Source organism: Semicossyphus pulcher, unplaced genomic scaffold, assembly GCF_022749685.1.
Source record: "Semicossyphus pulcher isolate SPU_LCO1_2020_fin unplaced genomic scaffold, fSemPul1.0.p SCAF_4, whole genome shotgun sequence".
In the NCBI taxonomy this organism is placed as follows: Eukaryota; Metazoa; Chordata; class Actinopteri; order Labriformes; family Labridae; genus Semicossyphus; species Semicossyphus pulcher.
In genome coordinates, this window is record NW_027211715.1 from 34,247,718 (window position 1) to 34,266,835 (window position 19,118).

General features: G+C 43.8%; 1 protein-coding gene across 1 annotated transcript; it reads right to left on the reverse strand.

Annotated features, from left to right (window-relative positions):
• Window positions 1–7,804: 7,804 nt before the first annotated feature.
• ntmt2 (N-terminal Xaa-Pro-Lys N-methyltransferase) lies at window positions 7,805–17,931 on the reverse strand. Its single transcript, XM_069680592.1, has 4 exons — window positions 17,733–17,931; window positions 11,981–12,153; window positions 9,295–9,547; window positions 7,805–8,061 (listed from the first exon to the last, which is right to left on the reverse strand). The coding sequence occupies exons 1-4, from the start codon at window positions 17,929–17,931 to the stop codon at window positions 7,805–7,807; spliced, it is 882 nt and encodes a 293-aa protein (XP_069536693.1).
• Window positions 17,932–19,118: the final 1,187 nt, after the last annotated feature.

Sequence of the window (19,118 nt, forward strand, 5' to 3'; positions counted from 1 at the left end):
AAATGGATCACCGTCGCCTGCGTGTTGTTTCTGTAGGGTAAAACTTTTTGGTTTCATGACCCCGACCACGGGACTCGGTGAGTGAGCTGATAGCTTTGCATCCACGACACTACTTTCATACAACCTGGTGTCCAAAAATCTGAACTATCCCTTTAAGGTGAAAAAATAAAAACTCATTGATGACTTTTGGTTCACTAAAGGCAGCAGCCCCGATCTCCTGAAGTCTTGTGTTTGACCCGTCCATCATCCCACACTTCCTCCCTGTGTTACCTGACATCCCAGGTGCTGGACTAACAGAGCAGGTGGCACGAGTGTCGAATTCTGCTGCAGATTGGTTTAAATTTAAGTTAAAAGTCTGACGCCAAAGGGCATCTTATGTACTTGCTCTATTGTACTCTATTGTACTTATTACATTTTTTCTTTACCCCAGGTAAACAGTACAAACAGACCTTTCACGTTACAAAGTAATCTACATGACACGTGCAGTTGTGTGTTATTAAATGTCCTCAGAAGCATCTAAGATCTTTGTCATCAGATGAGTTTGCAACCTCACAAGTGTTCTTGTGCTGCAAAAGTTAAGCTTAAATTTAACTTCTTGTGTTCTTCTTCTGTGTTTCATCCCTTGCTCATGTTTTGAACTCTAAAAGTAGGGTTCAGTTCTTGTTACATTGCAGCTGGGAGATGGGAAAGAAAAAAGATGGGAAAGGAACACAAGGAAGAGTGAAAAATAAAATAGAAAGAGAGGGAAATAAAAAGAAAGAAAGAAGCATTAAAAGAAAGGACAAAATGAGCACGGAGACGATGAAGAGAAGAAACTTGAGAATGATTACAGTGATGTCGAAGTTAAAAACAATATATTATTAAAAAGTGTAATATTTCCCTGTGAAGTTTAAAGGAAAACAAGAACGATATTTAGAAATATTCCACAGCACGAGAACACTGCAGCTCTGAAGTTCACTGAGTTACTTTCCACCTCTGATGCTCTCACATTCAACACACACACACACACACACACACACACACACTTGACTCCCCGCACACACTTGACTCCCTGAAGACACACCACACGCTCCAAACCTCCGCCTCTGCTCTGACTCACGTCGGAAAAACAGATTGAATCATGGGAGTAAATTGGCTCGGTGGAAAAGCGATTCGTCGTCGGGGCATAATGTGCATGTGCGAGCCATTTCGACTCATTACGGCGTGATCTGAAAGGTTAGGGAATTGAAACCAGCATGTGGGACGGAGCTTCCAAGGGCACCGAGAGCGCCGGGCCCCGAGAGCGGCTGCACATGTTGTCAGACAACACGATAACGCCGAGGGGGGGGCGGGGGGCATGGGTTGTGGGTAGATCTAATTGGGTGGCTCTGCTCTCAAACCTCACTACCAGCAGTGAAAAGAGGTGTTTGTTGTCCCAAATTACACTGAATTAATGTATACACTTGCACTCACCACACAAACACACACACACCATCATCTGTGGCGTTTCCAGCTGCATGTGTGTGTGTGTGTGTGTGTGTTACTCAAACCTGCAGAAAACGTTTGTGTTTACAGGAGAACATGTGTCGTATGAATGCACAGAACCATGTCAGGTTCGTGTCACAATCTCAGAACCTGTTATCCCCCGATGCCGATATATCCTCTGGGAGCGACGGCAAACATTTCAGGGCTTCTGGTTTGAGCCAGCGATTACAAACAAAGGACTTCCTGTCAAGTCTTTTCTGAGTGCTGCATTGTGCACAGTCCAAGGAGCAACTGAGAAGTGAGAATGGAGCTCGAGTTGAGAGACGCCGTCTAAGAACACTGTACGGATCTCTGATCTGCATCTCTGTACAGACTGTCCTACCTGCATGAAACTGTAGCCTGCCGTTACGTGATTGGTCAACACTACTCTGACTACAAACAGAAACCAGAACACTTCTGATACCGTGCCTGCAGTTAAGACTAAAGATTAAACCCCTCTGTCACATTTGAAAAATGGGAGAGGACCCAATACAGGCTAAAAGAAAAAAACAACAACAAGAGACAAACAAAAGCTACAGGCTCTCTGGTCTGTATCCAGGCGAACAAAAAGGTCCAGCAAACACGGGAGGAACGAGGAAAAGAGGAGCAGGGTAGAAAAGAGGAGCACCAATCCACACGAAGTGGCACAGAGGGGATGGAACACAGAGGCTAAATACACACGGGGTAACAAGACGCAGGTGAAAGCAATAAGGGCATGGCACACAGAAAACACACAGAGGCAGGAAGTGAAGCAACACGAGAGGGAAGTGTGACTGACAAAATAAAACAGGAAATGACACCTTAGAATATTAATGAATCATACCTGAACAAGAATAATACGTGACACCCTCTTGATTTACGTCCAGTCCAAACCTTGAGCAGCAATGCAAGAAATCTGGAGCCTATCTCAGCTGTCAGTGGGCGAGAGGCGTGGCTACACCTGGACTGATCACCTGTCAATCACAGGGCTGACACATAAACTGTGTCCCAATCCAGAATGAAGCATCCTCCGTGGACCACCCCCTTCGAAGGCTGCAGCCCGTGGATTGGGACACAGCTACAACATGCAAACAAGGCCCACTACTACTAAACCGGGATTCAAACCAGGAACCTTCTCGCTGTGAGGCGACAGCGCTAACCACTGCACCACTGTGCAGCCCTAAAACAAATATCAAACAAACAAATTCCAAGTAAATAATTGTTGTTGTGTACAAAGTTGTTGTTTTTGCATTGTGGGAAGAACGACAGAAATGTTACACACACAGTTCATGCAGTCTTTTATATGGCAGGGCTCAGCCCAGAACACACTGACCCTGCACTGCTCTATCATAGTGTTGGTGAATCACACACAAACACACACATACACAGAAACACACACACACACACACACACACACACGCCTCCTCTCGCCAGCTCCAGATGGGAAGAAATTCCTTCTCTGTTGTTGTGAGCAATGCTTTCCGTCACACGTTGCTCAGCAGGAAGCTCATTTCTGGGAGGATAAATGATCCCCGCTCTTGCTGTGGCACAGTTTCTCCTCCAGTGAGCGCAGCTTTAGAGATCTCAGGGCACATTAACCTGAAGGTAGGACGTAGTGTGTGAGCTCCGAGCAGGCAGGATGTCGTCATTTGTCATCCTTTGTTTGGCTCAGCGCTTAAACCCTCACAGTCAGCAGCACCTGATCCAGCATCCAAACCCACATTGCCTGATGAGTTATTACATGTGTAGTGCCGGGCCCATAAAACGTCTGTGTAACTGAGCTGAGGAGAGCTGAGCGGGGCAAAAAAACATCCTCAGACCCTCGACGACACGCTGTGAGAGTTAAAAAGCCCGGACAGGCAGCCAAAGAAAAAGCAGCCAAAAAATCATCAGGTCTCGTTTTGTCAGGGACGTGATTTACTATGAGAACTGGAGATGAAGAGGAGGCACATTCCTCTGGTATGGAGTCTCTCAGGGAACCGAGGTTAGGCTGCTCTCTGTCTCGTTGGAACCATCGCGGCTCCAGAGACAGACTGAGGTTTCACAAAGACTCGGTTTGGGATGAAAGCTCGGGCTGTCTGAGCGGGTGGCTCTGCTGTGGAGAGTGACCCCTCTGCTGCTTCCCGGGGGGGGTTTACTGTCTTCACATGAGGGTGGAAGAACCAACACACGAGAGGTAAAGCATTGTTAGCACCCCCTAGAGCCTGCAGAGGTCATTACACCAACAATAAGGAAATGCTGACAATAAAGATGTTTGTAGCTTTACTTGTAATCAGGCTTTAAAAAGTTGCATTAGAATGACTGCATCCACCACAGAGACTGTAGCCTCAAGCATTACTCCTAATGTCCAGCAGGGGGCGACTTCTGTGGTTGCAAAAGAAGTCGATTAATTCGCTCGGTAAACATGTTCCTAATGACTTTATGGTCTCAGTCTCTAGTTTCAAGTCTTCTTCAACACAGCATGATGTTCATTTAGTCACTGATGCTCCATTGAGAGTCACACAGACCAGGAAGAGGGGAGGGTTAAGGGCGGGGCTACCTGTGATTGACAGGTCACAACCACTGCGATCTGTTAATCATGATATAAGCTTAGCAAATGCATTGAACTGTGCACATTTAAATAGTGAGTTTTGTGTGTTCGTCTTTGAACTTTGACCCTTTCACAATGTGTTTTCTGTTGACGTGGTAGCCGAAAGAAATGCTGTTGTTAAGCGTTCGGTTTAAAGACCCTCTGAGCGGTTGGCTGTTTGTTTTCCTGGTAAGTTCATTTTGTTTGAGCCTGTTTTGTGTTAGCTAAAATTAGCATGCCAAACGATATCACTGGTGAAGTGAACTGCGTATGCGCCTTGCTAACCAAGCTAGCTAAACAGACCGTATCCTCCAAAGCTCCAAATATGGTAAGTAGTGACTCCAAAAAACAAGATGGCGCCAGATCTCCTCGGTTTTATCTTTGAATTTAATATGCTGCAGCCATCAATAGAAATAATTCTTCCATAAAGGATTTAAGAGAGCGTGTTTTTCCGGTCAGTGTGGTGCGACGAGCGGCTGTAAATACCTTGAAGCCCTAAAGCCGAAGCAGCCGTTGTTGTTAAAAAGCCACATTATGAAAATAAACAGATAGACGGAAGATGTATGTACATAATTTGTTGGACACGGCTGCCCATTCAGCGAGCTGAAGAGTCCGTCTTTGTTTTAAAAAGTGCTGTAAAAATAAACCTTTGCTTACTTGCTTACGAGGTACAAGCAGCTATTATCAGCTGAAACCTTTGCACGGCTAACAGACTCCTCCTGATAGCCTTGGCCTTTCAAAAACCCAGACACTGCAGATGATGTTAGCGCACACAGAGCGTGTTCGAGATGATTCTGGGGATTCCAAGCATCATTCACCGGTCCTCTGTTGTCAGAGCTCTGCCTTTAAGTCGCGCTGTTCTCTTTTGCATGTTAAGGCGATCACACTTCTTCCTCCTGTCTCTGCGAGCTCTCTGACATGTTCTCCGTCTGGCATCAGGCCCAAACTCTGCTCTGCCGACGTGACGAGACAAATTAGTGTAACTCCAGCTAATGTATTCAAACTGCTGCCGAGCGGCTGCAGAAGACATTGAGAAGTATTAGAAATGATCGCCGTGACTGTCAGCGACGTTAACCACTCCTGAAAAGGTGACAGCACATTTGGCTGCTATTTGCTGGCAGGGAGAAAAAAAACACCTACGAGTTTAACTTTGGGGCATTTTGATCTTTAATTCATACGGGATGTGGAAAATGTGTTTGGTATTTTCACATCTCAAAAGAGTCATTCTGACGAGAGAAACACGCAGCGCAGATCATCTCACGCCATCGTGCCGTCCACACTTTGATGATGTTGTACTTTCTCCGTGCAGGTCGGCTCATTGACAAACTGTCCTTTCATAAGAGGCTCAGGGAGGAACAACCCCGGACCACTCCCGTCGAGCGCTTACGCACGCAAATGCTGAATATTTGAGGCGACTCCTGGATGTGTTTTACGCAGACAACATCTGACAGGCCTGAAATGAAGCCCGGGCAGATATGAAAGCAAGCTCTGTCTGTCAAAACCAGGAAATAATCAAGCCAACCATCCACCTCAGGGGCCCAGCTGAAAGTCATTAGCCCAAAACAATGTGCTGCTTCTGCTGTTAGCCTGAAAAAATAATAACAGTAATAATACTTAGGAGATTACCATAACCGTTTGAGAGGATCTCAATTATCTGGATGGGTTTGAGCCCAGTGCTTCCCCTGCACAGGGCGTGGACGGGCCGCACTGCAGGAAAACTGTTCAGCATTTATGTCTCAGCCTTGATTGTAATAGCCATAACAGTGATTACCCATCGCTAATCCTGTTAGCCTTTGTTCAAAACATGAGATGAAACACATTAAAGATGAACAGAGCATTCAAAAATCATAAAACTAAACCATGTGTGCTTTGACGGTTTTATTTTTGAAAAGCGGAGCAGCCGAAACACAACAGCTGAATTCAAGCAAATTTACAGAATGATGCAGCTTTGAAATCAAACAAGTCAAGCAGCAGCGTCAGTGCTGACAGCCGAAACTGAAGCACAGAGAGAAACACAGAAGAAGTCAATATAAAAACTACATTTCTAAAAATCTGCAATCTTACAAGCCAAAGTATAAAACAACAAGTTAATATTTACAACAACCTGCTCTAAGTGAGTGAACTTTAATTTGACTGGTATAAAGTAACAGTGAACTACACGCTGTACAGACTCCACCTGTTATAAGCATGTGATCTGGATCTGGATATCAGGTTAGCTCAGACGAATACATTCACACAGCATGCCTTGTAACTGGAATAACAGTCAGATGGGACAGAACCCATCTGGGTATGTTCTGGTGTAATAGACAGGCTGTGCTCTTTGGGAGAAAAATGACCTGACTGCCGCTCGTCTGTCAAGAAGCTACAGATGAGCTCCTCCTCTGCAAAGCACAAAGAAGAACGGCACATTTACATGAATGTTTTAACCTGACTGTCCGCGTAACCACTCGCGGTATTTTCCCTTTTACTGAAATACTACGGAAGCCCTAAGTGGACATGCATGCATACATTTTTATTTATTTATTTATTTTTTATTTATATAAAGCTGGTTTTCTTGTGATAACGGGATAATTTTCTGTCGATGTAGAAAACAGAACAGGCCGGTCACAGAGCAGGACATGCCATGCTGCCGTCGCCCACACTGTTGAGGTCAGTTAAGCCTGTTTCTATGTTTGTTTGGTGCTTTTGCAGCTCTGGAGATACGAGTGGTGCAACGTTGTTATCTCGAGATAACAAGATCAATAAGAGCTCGAGAAAACAACCAGAAGTTACTCGTTATCACGGGAAAACAGAGTAAATAAAATGTGTGGATGCATGTCCGCTTAGGGCTTCCGTAAAATACACCTCGAACTGAAAACAAGACCGATTTCTTTACTTTACATTTTTTAATTGGAAGTTTTATTTGTGTTTACTTGTGTGACGTTGTCCTAAAATCTTCGGGCAGAGGGAGGGAGCGTGACGGCGCGGACAGCAAGGAAACACTAGCATGCAGTAGGACACAGATTTTTAGGCCAATCCCCGGATTTGATCAAATGTAAAACTTGTGACTCAGGTGACATCACTTGAGGACATTTGGGCTTCACCACCATTTGGACTCCACACAGATTCATCAGGAGACACAAAAGGCTTTAAGCTGTGTCTGCACCAACAGCAAGCCAAGTTTCTCCTTCAGTTATGAGACCACGTGCTCAATGTGTTGATGCACATTTGTTACCTGCGAAAAGATACGCTGGAAAACCAAACCATGTCACGTGACTCCAGTTTTTCAGGTCCTGGCTACCTCGAGAGTCTCTGGCCTTGCAGCCCTTAACCTTTGACACACAGTGTAGGTCTGATTACATATACAGATACCATGACAAACATATTCTGAAACATTGCTCTTGATATGTTGCATCTCTGCTGGAACATGTTGGATTTAGTCAAAAGGGATTCAAATCATTCACTGTGAAGAGAAAGCAAACAGTAAATCTGAATGCACATGTTATTCCAATGATCTTTGGGGTTCGGACAGGAACCAAGAGTCTGTTCGTGGAGGCGGTCAGCTGATGATAAACGACAGTCGGCCTTTGTGGACGCACAAAGTGCTTCTGTAGATGTTTAATGTCCAAAGGACGCCTGTCTCCATAAAACCTCCCTGGGTGTAGATTTGATACTTTGTTTGATACTTGATCACAAATCTAGACTTAAACTAAATTTGAATTTCCTCTTAGTTTTGTCAAATGGAGCCACAACAATCTCCACCTTTTACCACCTCTATTTCATAGCGATCATCCAGACGGGCATGATGATCTCGGGGAAACCTTCCTGCCTCTCGATAGCCAGGATCTCCAGGCCGGCCTTGGCGATGATGACCTTCATGATGTCCAAGTGGCGGCTGATGCTGCTGTCGATGGAGTCCAGCTTGCAGCCCTGCCGCGCCATATTGTCCTTCATTATGATGACTCCGTTTGGACGCAGACTCTTCTTACAGCGAAACAGGAAGTTGGTCAGGTCCTTGTCTGTCAGGTGGCCTGAAGAGAAAGACGGATAAGGAATGAAGGGAAACCAGAATTAAGTGGATTGCAGTTGTGTGACTCAACCAACCAGGCAAGCTGCAGTTTACATCCATCAGTGTTTAAAACATCCTTCTGATGACGGAGTGCATCACCACAAAAGCCTGTGTAGTAGGCTGAAACTAAACGGTAGAGCTCAAACCACTATAACTTACAGGAGGGACAGAACACCAGATGTCTCTCTTTCTGTGTTTCTCTGCTGAGCAAGAACAAGACCCTCTAATGACAGCAGATCCACTGATTAAACGTGTATGCCGTCATACTCCCAGATGTATTAAACATTTTAAATAAACAGATAAAATTCCTGAAGGCCTTCGTGAGATATTGAATTCCTGAGAATGGGACGGACATGAGGTCACAGTGTCCTTGACCTTTGATCAGTTCACTCTTGAGTCCAAGTGGTCCGATGTGCCAAATTTGAAGGTATTCCCTCCCAGCAATCCTGAGATATGGCCGACGGATGGACGGACAACCCATAGTCATGTCTTCGTCCAAGGATGTCTCCGGCGCTATCCATAAAAACAACCAGTCTCAACTGATGTTCCTGTCCCTGCAGAGGTCTTTGTTGCACTCGTGGTTGTACAGTATACATCAAAACCTTGTCCAAGTAAATGGGGTCAACCGTACCTGATAAAATACAGGTGGCATTGGTTCGCGGGTGACCTACGACAATCTGTTGGTCAAGACTAGCACTGCAAAAGAGAGGGATTATCTCTTGCAGGTTTCCAGTGACTTTACGGGCTGATGAGATAAACAGTCTCTCCAGCATGTTCTGGGTGTTCCCCTGGTTCCCATCGCAGAAGGACTGGAAGAGGGGTGCAGGTTCCCTGATTGTATGCTGGAGCTTCTAACCACAGCGATAACAGTGGTTGTTCTGCTCCTTGCCAAAGAAACTTGCCTGCTTTTATCCATTATATAATTTGGACACTATCTGAAGCTCTTAACTAGGGGAACGTAGATCAACAGGTAAAGAAAGCGCCAGGTTCTTCTTGTTCTATATCAAAATATTGATGGTTCGTGTACTCAGTGCAGAGACTGAGTTAACAAAAACTGCGCTTTGGGGTTGAAATGAGAGAGCACAGTCAACTTAACTGATGCTGGAATCATCTTTAGGTCTATTAAAGACAAAACCTTTGCACAGAGCGAAAACTATACACCCCAGATCAGTTCTCTTGTCAGTCTCATACTTACATGCGACCCACTGCATCCAGACGACGTCGTACTTGTTTTTCGGCGGTGTGAAGTCTTGCAGGTTGTAGCAGTAGTAGGTCTCGATGCGGTCGGCGTCGTCACCAAGGTACTCCTCGTGTGCGTGGAGCAGGAAGTGCTCCATCATGTCCGCCATCTCCATTTTCTCAAACACAGGAAGGAGGACGCCTTTGGTGACACGGCCGATCCCGCAGCCACAGTCTAGGGCACAGTGTGTACCGGCCTTACCAGGACCCTGGGGTTAAGAGAAAGGAATAAATCATTAATAAAAGTTGTTGTCTGATGTTTATCCGGAGCAGCAGGCTCAGCTTTTCCACAATCTTTCTGTGAACCTGGTACGTGTACCCTCGTTGGGAATCACTGATCTACAGGATAAAGTCAGAGGGAAAGATCATGTCTGATAAAACTGAGGCAACCTCACAAAGAGGAGCTGGATTTATGTTTGACAGAAAAAGAAGTGTCAGTTTCCCTGCAGCATGTTATTACCATATCTATAAGTCAAAGAGGAGGGTATTCTTTATTCTGTGTTGCCAGATGTCAGGCGTCTGCACCTCAAAGCACCGACAGCTCAAACAAGTCGACCTCGGTTCCTTTAGGGCAGCGAAACTCTGAACTTTACCACGAGGGAACAAAAAGTCACCTCACTTGAATCATGCTGGTTTTTCTTCCTTTTCATTTGGTATTCTGACCTCACTCCAACCCCTCGGCATCAGGGGCCCCAGTGTGTGATTGTATGAACGATGGGGCCCTGAGGAGCTCTGTGCTTGTTACAGGAGGCTTCCTGGTTTCAGTGAATTACTGCCATATTGCTCCATGCGTATGTAGCTCTGTTTAATCTGGATGTATACTAAATCTTTTCATACTTGTTTTTAATGGAGATGTCGGCTTTAAACAGGAGCGGTTCACCACCAGGAAGGAACAGGATGATGTGTGGCTGAGCCCACGTTGGTGTAAGACTTTGTGAAAGAGGGGCTCGTTTCCTGTTCGCTTTATAAGTCAGGGTCTTAAAGTGAAGCAGTAAGAGTGACTTCTGAGACGCTTGATGAACAAAAAGAAAAACAATCTACACATTGTATTGCATTAAGCAGAGGTAATACTACTGAGCTGTGTTTAATCAGGCCTTGTTGTATTTACATTAGCACCCATACTAAAGTAGCCACTTAGCCGTCTGCAGTTCCTTTTAAGCAGTTATAATTAGCACTCCTGTTAAACTGATCCTCTAAATAACCCGCTCTCTGGGCCAAAGGCATTCCCTGAATTAGCACATGGACTCTCCCAGCATCCAAAAACACTCCCTCGTCCTCACTGACATACACTCACATAATGCATTTGTGCTAGCTGACAAAACCGTTGAGTTATCTGATGATAAGAAGGTTTAAAGTGACAGAAAATAATTCAATATTAAAGGGAAATGTTTGAGTCGGAAACATTTGCTGAATATTTAGAGATAGAGAGATTAGGATGACAGCTTTAGTCACATGTCTGTAAGCTAAAGATGAAGCCAGCAGCAGGCTAGCTTAGCTTAGCATAGAGAGTGTCAACAGGGCAAAAAAGCTAGCCTGGCTCTTTTTGAAATGTGCATAAAAGCACCCCACACATAAACATTATTTCTTGTTTGCTTAACCTTTACAGAATTTAAACTCTAAAACTACAATGTGGTCCAGATATGCAGCAACCAGCAGAGAGTCCAGGAAGTTACGTAAGGTTGGAGGCAAGTTACTGTCCGGTACACACTACCTCATCAAACAGCAAACTGTGTTTTTCTCATATCTGGAGAAAAAAACTGAAATGACTCGTTATCACGGGGAAGCAGAGTACATTAAATGCACGGATGCATGACCGCTTGGAGCTTCCGTACTTTTGAGGTGTTGGTAGGTAGATTTTGTGACCTTAAACAGAGCCTGGGGAGCCATTTCTAGGTTTGGTGCAAAGCCAGGTGCAAAAGAGACCTTAGAGGGATTTTTTTTTTTTTTTTTTTTTAAGATCATTTTTTTGGCTTTTTATGCCTTTATGTTTTTTTAGAGAGAGGACAGTGGATAGCGGCAGAAATGGGGGAAGAGAGAGTGGGGACTCGGGGGGCCGCCGCATTGAGGACTACAGCCTCTCTGTATGGTCGCCGATTTAACCGCTGAGCTAAACCGGCGCCAGAGACATTAGAGTTATACCAATCTTTAATCTCAAACACTCTGTAAGAATGTGAATAAGTTTGTCAGTTGTTAAACTTTTTCTTTAAAATGCATGCCATGAAGTGAACTACACTCCACACTGAAGCTGCAGATATTTCCCAACAAAATGGACTAAGAAATATCTTGTCCTTCTCCTCTGTAACTAAATTAGAGGTGGAAAATGAAACTCTTTAACATCAGTTGGCTCAGCTCGCTCTGTGTGGCTGTTTATGGGGTTGGCATCATGCATGTGCTACTATTAGAAACGGCTCTGAGGCCTGCTCCCACATGAAACAAGCTGGAACTCTGAATGATGTATCCCTCACCCAAAATAGATTCTGTATATGTATATATAGAGAAAGCTTCAACAGTGTAAATGGATATTCTCCTGGACAGAAGTCAGAGGCCTCAGTAACGTGTTTGATGAAGCTTCTCAAGTGTTATAAGGTCTGTTTGAACCATTGATCAGTTCTCAACTTGGATGTGAGGAGTTCTTGACTCACCACAAACCTCTTCAGAAACTGCCGGGAACTTTCCAGATCAACGTTGGATATCTCCACAAAATCTCCCATCATGCCCTCCTCCGAGGCGGGGACGTCCTCGTAGAACTTCTGAGCTCTGTAGTAGAACTGTTTCTCCCCTTTGATGTACTCGCAGGTGACTGGAAACAGCTTCACTGTTAGCACACAAGATCAGACATAAAGAGAAAAGCAGGGTTATTTATAGTGTCATAAAAAGCAATCCATCCACTACGAATAAAGAAAGAGGCATCTAAACATCCGGGTTTGTTCTGTCGCAGCCATTACTGTGATAAGCAGTTGTCGTTGTGTGATTTGGGCCTCACGCTAACATTGACCCTAGCAGCATCTTTGCTGATGGTCTTGACCTTTTGTCTTTATCTTAATGCTGAATTTTGTAGCGTTTTTTTTCTTTTACTTGTTTTTGAAGTTTCAGAGTCAACAATCCTTTCTGTGTTCGGCCAGAGTAAACGTTTAATCAGAGCAGGGTGCAAGCAGGAAACAGTAGACAGCTTCCATCTACCCTCGAGCTGTGGATGAACTGCTGCCTGGTGATGATCAACACAGAGACCACAACCAGCATCTCTGACATCTGTAGTCAGAAATGAGCTTTTTTGCACCTGTAACCACACCCAACCCGTCACAGTGTCCTCGAGAGCACCTGTATGTCACTGAAGCAAGGTGAGACTACCAGAGGTTTGGCAAAAACAAGATTGTTCTTGAGGCTCTTAAAATGGAACGCCACCGATTCAGCATTCGACTCTGTGTATGACAAACTGGAAAACTTCTTCTGCTACGACTACTTTTTAAACCTGGCACCACAGTGCAACTTTACTTCGGCTCGGTTGTTGATTTCCGGGTGTCGCTGATGAACGCATGCGTGTAAGCAGATGTTAAATGTCATATTGTTAACCCGTATTTGACAGTGGAACTTGATAATACTCATAAGTTTGTTCACTTTGGTCACTATTTCCACTAAAAAAGAGCCAACAAACAAAAACCTTAATTTTACGTATCTGTCCGTCAAAGTGTTTAAACTTCACCTGCCATCGATGGGGTCCATGAAATGAGGAAATCTAAACTTTGTAGCATAGCTTCACTAAATACATCGTTGGAAAGGTCTCGACCTGGGGCGAAACAAATGTCAGTATGAAGATTCTACATGGCTCCTGCTTTGAAATACTGACCTTTGAAACATGATCTCAGTGCAGTTTTGAGGGCTTATAATTCAGCAACTAAAGTGGCTACAGACACGGACCAACTGTGAAAGAGCGGTCTTCACCTCAATCATAATGTCATCAAAGACCAGGGGCACTGTGAGATATGAGCTAAATATGGTGAAAATAGACTTTCACCAATTTAACAATATGATATTTAACATCTGATGACACACATGCGTTCACCATCCCCCAAACTTGTCAGTTCAGTATTTACACGTCATGAACCTTGATAAAAAAAGTTTTTCTTGTTTGCACAGGCAGGTTGACAATTAGGGTTGTAAAAGGATGTATGTGCTGTATACTTCAAATATCCAATATGGCCGAACCAGTAATTACACTGCATGGAAATGATCTGTGTGAAGAGAAAGTAAAAGATGTTTGTGTTTTTGTGATATTGTAACTATTATTCTAGAAATCGATTCTTTTGATTGGCTGTTCTTTTTGTTTGTAAATTAGGATTATAAAAAGATATTAATTATATCAAATAACTAGTAGAGCCAAACTTCTTATTACACTGCACCGACATTATAGATGTTAATAAAAAGTACGAATGTAAGTTTATTTCTGGTAATTTAGCCACAACAGTCGAATGCTCAATGTCCGCACAAAATACCCACAATGCCATTCGGTAGCCGCATGTAGCCTCAGTATTAAGATAAACTTAATACATTAAGACAGATCCAGTCAAATGAAGATTAAAACAACGGTACAATAAGGTTTTGTAAACTAGAATAAAACGATTAAGTACCGCCCGCTGTGTGACGTTGTTAAACCAGGGAATCTGTGTGCAACACGAAAATGGATCCTCATTGACTTTACATTGGCATTGTTTTCGTGCTGCATGGAATTGGGTGTTAAGAAGCTTTGTGAGACCAGGTTGTCTTAAGAGAGTCCCATGTTTGTTTGACCCATCCATAGTTCCCAACCGCCACCCAAAAACAGACTTTTGCACGCTTCAAACTTTGACTTGGACACATCAAAACAATAAACAAGTGGATGCCTTCTGCAGAGATTATGCCAGGGGTTTACCTACAGCTCAAGTTGTTTGACTTTTGGCTGGACGAGCAGCCGATACTTTAGTGTGGAGCAGACTCACAGACCAACTCACATTAAACCAAACAATTATAATCAAATCTGATGTTTTATTGGTGATTTTTGAGTCATGCAAGAAATAAAGAAACCACCAACAGATTATTTCCGACAGTGGATACAACATGACGCTGGCCTTCTCCGTGGAGGAGGAGGAACACCGGTCACCATCTCCAAGGAAAAGCAGAATGATAATTAGATTACCAGTCGACTATAAATAAAGACGTGCTGCTATACTCTTACACTCGGCTCAGCTGTTAGTGGATATAAGATAACATGCTGCTTTCTTCATCTTCAGTGTTGTTTATTTACAAGCTTTTTAGGTAACCAGTGTGCAAAGAGTCGATGTAACAGGGAACCTTTTAACCTCATCGGACCGATCTGTAGCCGGAACAACAACAGCTCTCAATCATAGTTTGTCAAGTGTTGCTCTACATGGTTCTTCTGTTGTATTATGATGTAATGACATAGTGTGGCATTAACAAACTTAACTACTGGCTTCTTAAACTATCCCAGCCCGTCACTGCCTCAGTTCTGCTGAGCTTCAGTAAATCCTGCAGAATGGACGCAACATATCCGAAGGCTTAGATAACACGTTCCAGGTCTGGAGGGGAGGGAGGTGGGGGTCATGGGGGAATGTCCGTCCGCTTGTCAAGTATCTTCAGTGGCAGATTTCATGACACCACAGTGAAACATTCAGAGCAGGGATTTATTTCCAGCTACTACTCGATGCTAGAAACATCAAGAAGAGGCAGAGATCCAAGAGAAGGACTGAATCCATCAGCACCTGGAAGTCACGCTAAAAACAAGGTGTGAAAACAGGCAGTTCATGAGGTGACTCTCCTGGCAAGTGCCATTCGGTTCGGGAATGTTTGAGGATTTTGTCCTGGCATCGGGTTTGATTGGAGCACCCAGATTGGCAGATGAATGTCATGTGACCCCTCAGGAAGGCTTTCAGAGGAAGTATAGAAACATCGAGGGAGGAAAGACAGCGTGAGGATGCTCATGACTGCCAAGGAGGTGTCACTCCTGTGCCACCATCTTCCTCTATCTCACACGTTCAAAGTGAAGCAGCTCATTAGAAGTTGAGAGGTGAGACTGACCTTTGACCTTAGATGTAACAGTATAAGACATCTGATTAGACGATACACTATCTAAAGATTAAGGTTTATTTCTGATGTCTTAGGCCTGAATTTGAATTTAGTGTAACGCTGCCAACAAGTGTAGAATATATGTATTTTCAGCATACTCTGTTTCCTGTATTAAGACATAAAAACATAAATATTTATTTCATTCAGTCAGTTTAAAGCTGACAGAGCTGTTGGTATATAATCCGACCGCAGCTCTCTCACTGTCATGTAAGCACTGACTGACATGAGTAAGTGCTGCCATGCTTGGCGTGCCATGCCATTAATGGGCCTTGTATCGAGTTAGAGGTAAGAAAATAAGGCGTTAGAGCCAGAATGGACACCAGGCCAGGATCTCCTGTTTCTGCAGGTTGTAGCCTCATGATGGACGAGCGCACAGCCTGGAGAGGGTTATGTAAGACTCATGCTTAGAGGGTAATTCTGGTGTCTTTAAACTTTTGCCACATTCATGCATGTTCTGGGGTCGAAATGGTAACAAACTAAAATCGAAGTCAACTCTGAAGTCAAGACGAACAAGTGAACAAGAGCTACCAAGTCAAGGCAAGACCAAAGTCAGGACCAACAAGTCCTATGTGCAGACCAACGAGCGCCAAGCAGAAGCCTTATGAACTTGTGTTTGAACTAGCTTCCTAACCCAGCAGCGTTTCTTTACTGCACGTGTTTTTCTCTGATTGGTCGTAGCGTCCAGAGGCATTTCAGTCAGTTCGTTCGCATCACAGAAAGGTCTCACAGACACATTCAGGAGGCTCAAACCTTTATACATTTAAAGATTTAGGAATTAAATTAAACATCGTCAGTTCGAGTGTTGCACTTTGGAGCGTTTCTCCCAACAGGAAGAGAAATGAGCCAATCATCTTGTTTTATGCACAGGGCCACAGACGTTGATTTCATGGCTCTGTGAGCCCTGACAACCCATGGAGGTGGTTAAAGTCAGACAAAATGATTGTGTAGTATCATGTGTTCCCTTCACTCCCATATCCAGTTATAGCTCAGGCTAAGACAATGACATACTCCTCAGCTGACACAGATACATTGCTGTTTATATTACATGTATTCACGTGTGCAGACAGAGCGTATGGACCACATTCATAATCCTCATATATTTAGCATGCATATGGAGCTGCACATGCAGCCCAAAATATATGTCTATGTAAAGTTTGCTTACATTTGCTACCAGAAGCCACCGGTCATACCAGACCAAGTTAGGTTGTAGCAGCAAACGTCTGAGTGCGTTAAACAGAACAACTATAAGAGCAAGAGTTACATGTGACATACATATACTTACACACACTTTAATGCATTTATATTTGACTGTTCTGGAAATTATAAGTTGATAACACTTTCAGAAACATGTCTGAGGTTTTCAGTAAAGCCTAGAAACCTGTCGAGCATGGAGGCAAGTCAAACACAAACTTTATAAGTCTTATAAACGTACTTATTCAAATCAGTGCTCCATGTTTTTATAGCTTGAGGCATCCGATCAATGTATTGATTGTTTCTAATAGTGATGGTTACAGAAGGAAAAAGCAGCAGCACACATGAGTCTCATTAGGTGCTCTCATTAGCACTGATTAGAGCATTCATGGTGCTAGTGCGGTAATGTGGTAGCACTTGAGTCTTAGACCAAACACAATCTTATTAATACCAAACAGTTAAATATATTAACATATTTAAGACATGTATGCATCATGCGTGCACACTCATTTTGGACCTGATACAAAGACGCACAGAATTCTACAAAGGATGCACCCACATCACATTGGATGTCTGCAAAACAAGCGTAATGTCATGAGACCAGACCAGTTACTTTATGCAAAACCCCAAAGCACATCATCACACCTGTGATTTGGGTTCTTCCACCTTTGAAGAACTAATTGTTTCACTATGAACAATCAACTTGAGATAATTGATCAAGCAGGTGTGCCAGATTATGGGTAATGCAGTAAAGAGTTTTCCAATCATTATTTGTCATAACCTCATGACAAATATGTGACTTCAAATAATCAAGAACATGATTTTTCCTGAGCTGCAAGTTTTAAGCCCTCATAACTCATTTCTTTTTAGTGTAACTTTCAGAGGAGCGTAAGTTTTACTGCATTTATTGGAAAGAAAAAACAACAGCAGTGATTTAGTCTCAGACAAAACATGCAACCCCCTTGGCATGCTTCCTCAGCTTTGCCCGATCCTTAATGGGGCCAAAGGTCAAGAAAAGCTTGTAAATCTTGACCTTTTGAATGTGAGACTCGTGAGGTTGGAGCTTTGTGTGGCCCCTCTTCTTACCCAGAGGAATCTTCTCCACCAGGTACAGGTAGCTGGCGAAGAACTCACTCCTCAGCGTGTGGTGCAGGTGGAAGGACATGCTGTGGCGACACATGGTGTCATCGGTCTCCTTCCAGCGATCCCTCACCGCCTGGTGAGCCGCCTTGTACTCAAAGCCTTCGGTAGAACTGTTGCTATCATCTTCAATTGTAATCTCCATTTTGGCTGTATTTGGCCTTGTAGTACCTCACAGAGCAGTGCTGTTATCCTTTAAGTGTTTAAAGGAGTGATAGTAGAGGAGAGTAACACTAGAGAAATGTTTGGGACACTGTTTCGCTAGCTGTTGCTATATCTGTCCAGCTGAGTGTTTAACACCTCCCTGCCAGTGCTCAAGTGATCGTCTGAGATCTTTTTCACGGGGCGGTGCTCAGGACGTCTTGTCAGATTTACAGATCACCTGCTAGGGACTCTGACTCTGGAGGGGTGACGGAGAGGGGAGGGGGTGTTGAGGGAGACGCCTGCTGTCTCAGGCTGAACAGAGGCGACTGAATTTAGGCTGTAAATTCCAGCAGAACATGAGAGTCCATACGTCCTTGTTGCTATATAATGTGGTCCTAAAATTAGCATCGCCTCTCCTGTTTGTTTACATGCCCCCCGTTTTGTTCTGGCAGTTTAACTGACTGAACAAAGTTGCAGTTAAAGCTCAAATGATCTTTTTTTCTTGGTACATGGACCAACTGTTATTTCTTTTTCCTTGTATATTGTCAAAGAGAATGACAAACAGAATTATACTAAGTTCTCGAAAGACCAAAAAAATTTACTTAGTCCCAAGTCAGGACAAACTAGTCTTGGCTTAAGACGAAAAAAGTGCCAAGTCAAGGTCAACAAGTCGAAACTCAAGGCCAACAATTCCCAATTAAAGACTAGGTCCCAAAATAAGGCAAGTCCCAAGTCTAGGACAACAAATCCCAAGAGACGGCCATGAAATCCCAAGTGAAGTCAAGGCCTTAAGACCTTGAGTTGTAAGTCAAGACCAAGGAGAAAAAGTTTGCAGTCAATTGCACCCAACTCAGGACCAACAACCCACAAGTTAAGGCAAATCCATAGTCAGGTATTACAAGTTCCTTGTCAATCCACAATTTAGGTCAGCAAGTCAAAACTCAAGCCAGACAAGACCCATAAGTCTAAAACTGCGACCACAAGATCCACGTCAAGACAAACCAGTCCTAAGTCAAAGCATGTCCCAAATTATAGGACCACAAGTTCCAAGTCATATCCCAGCTCCAGACTGATAATCTCCAAGTAAAGATAAGGTCCCAAATACAGGAGGGCCCTGAGCCAAGGCCAACAAGTCAAATCTTAAATCAAGGCCAGCAAATCCTAAGTACAGACCAACAACATCCTAAC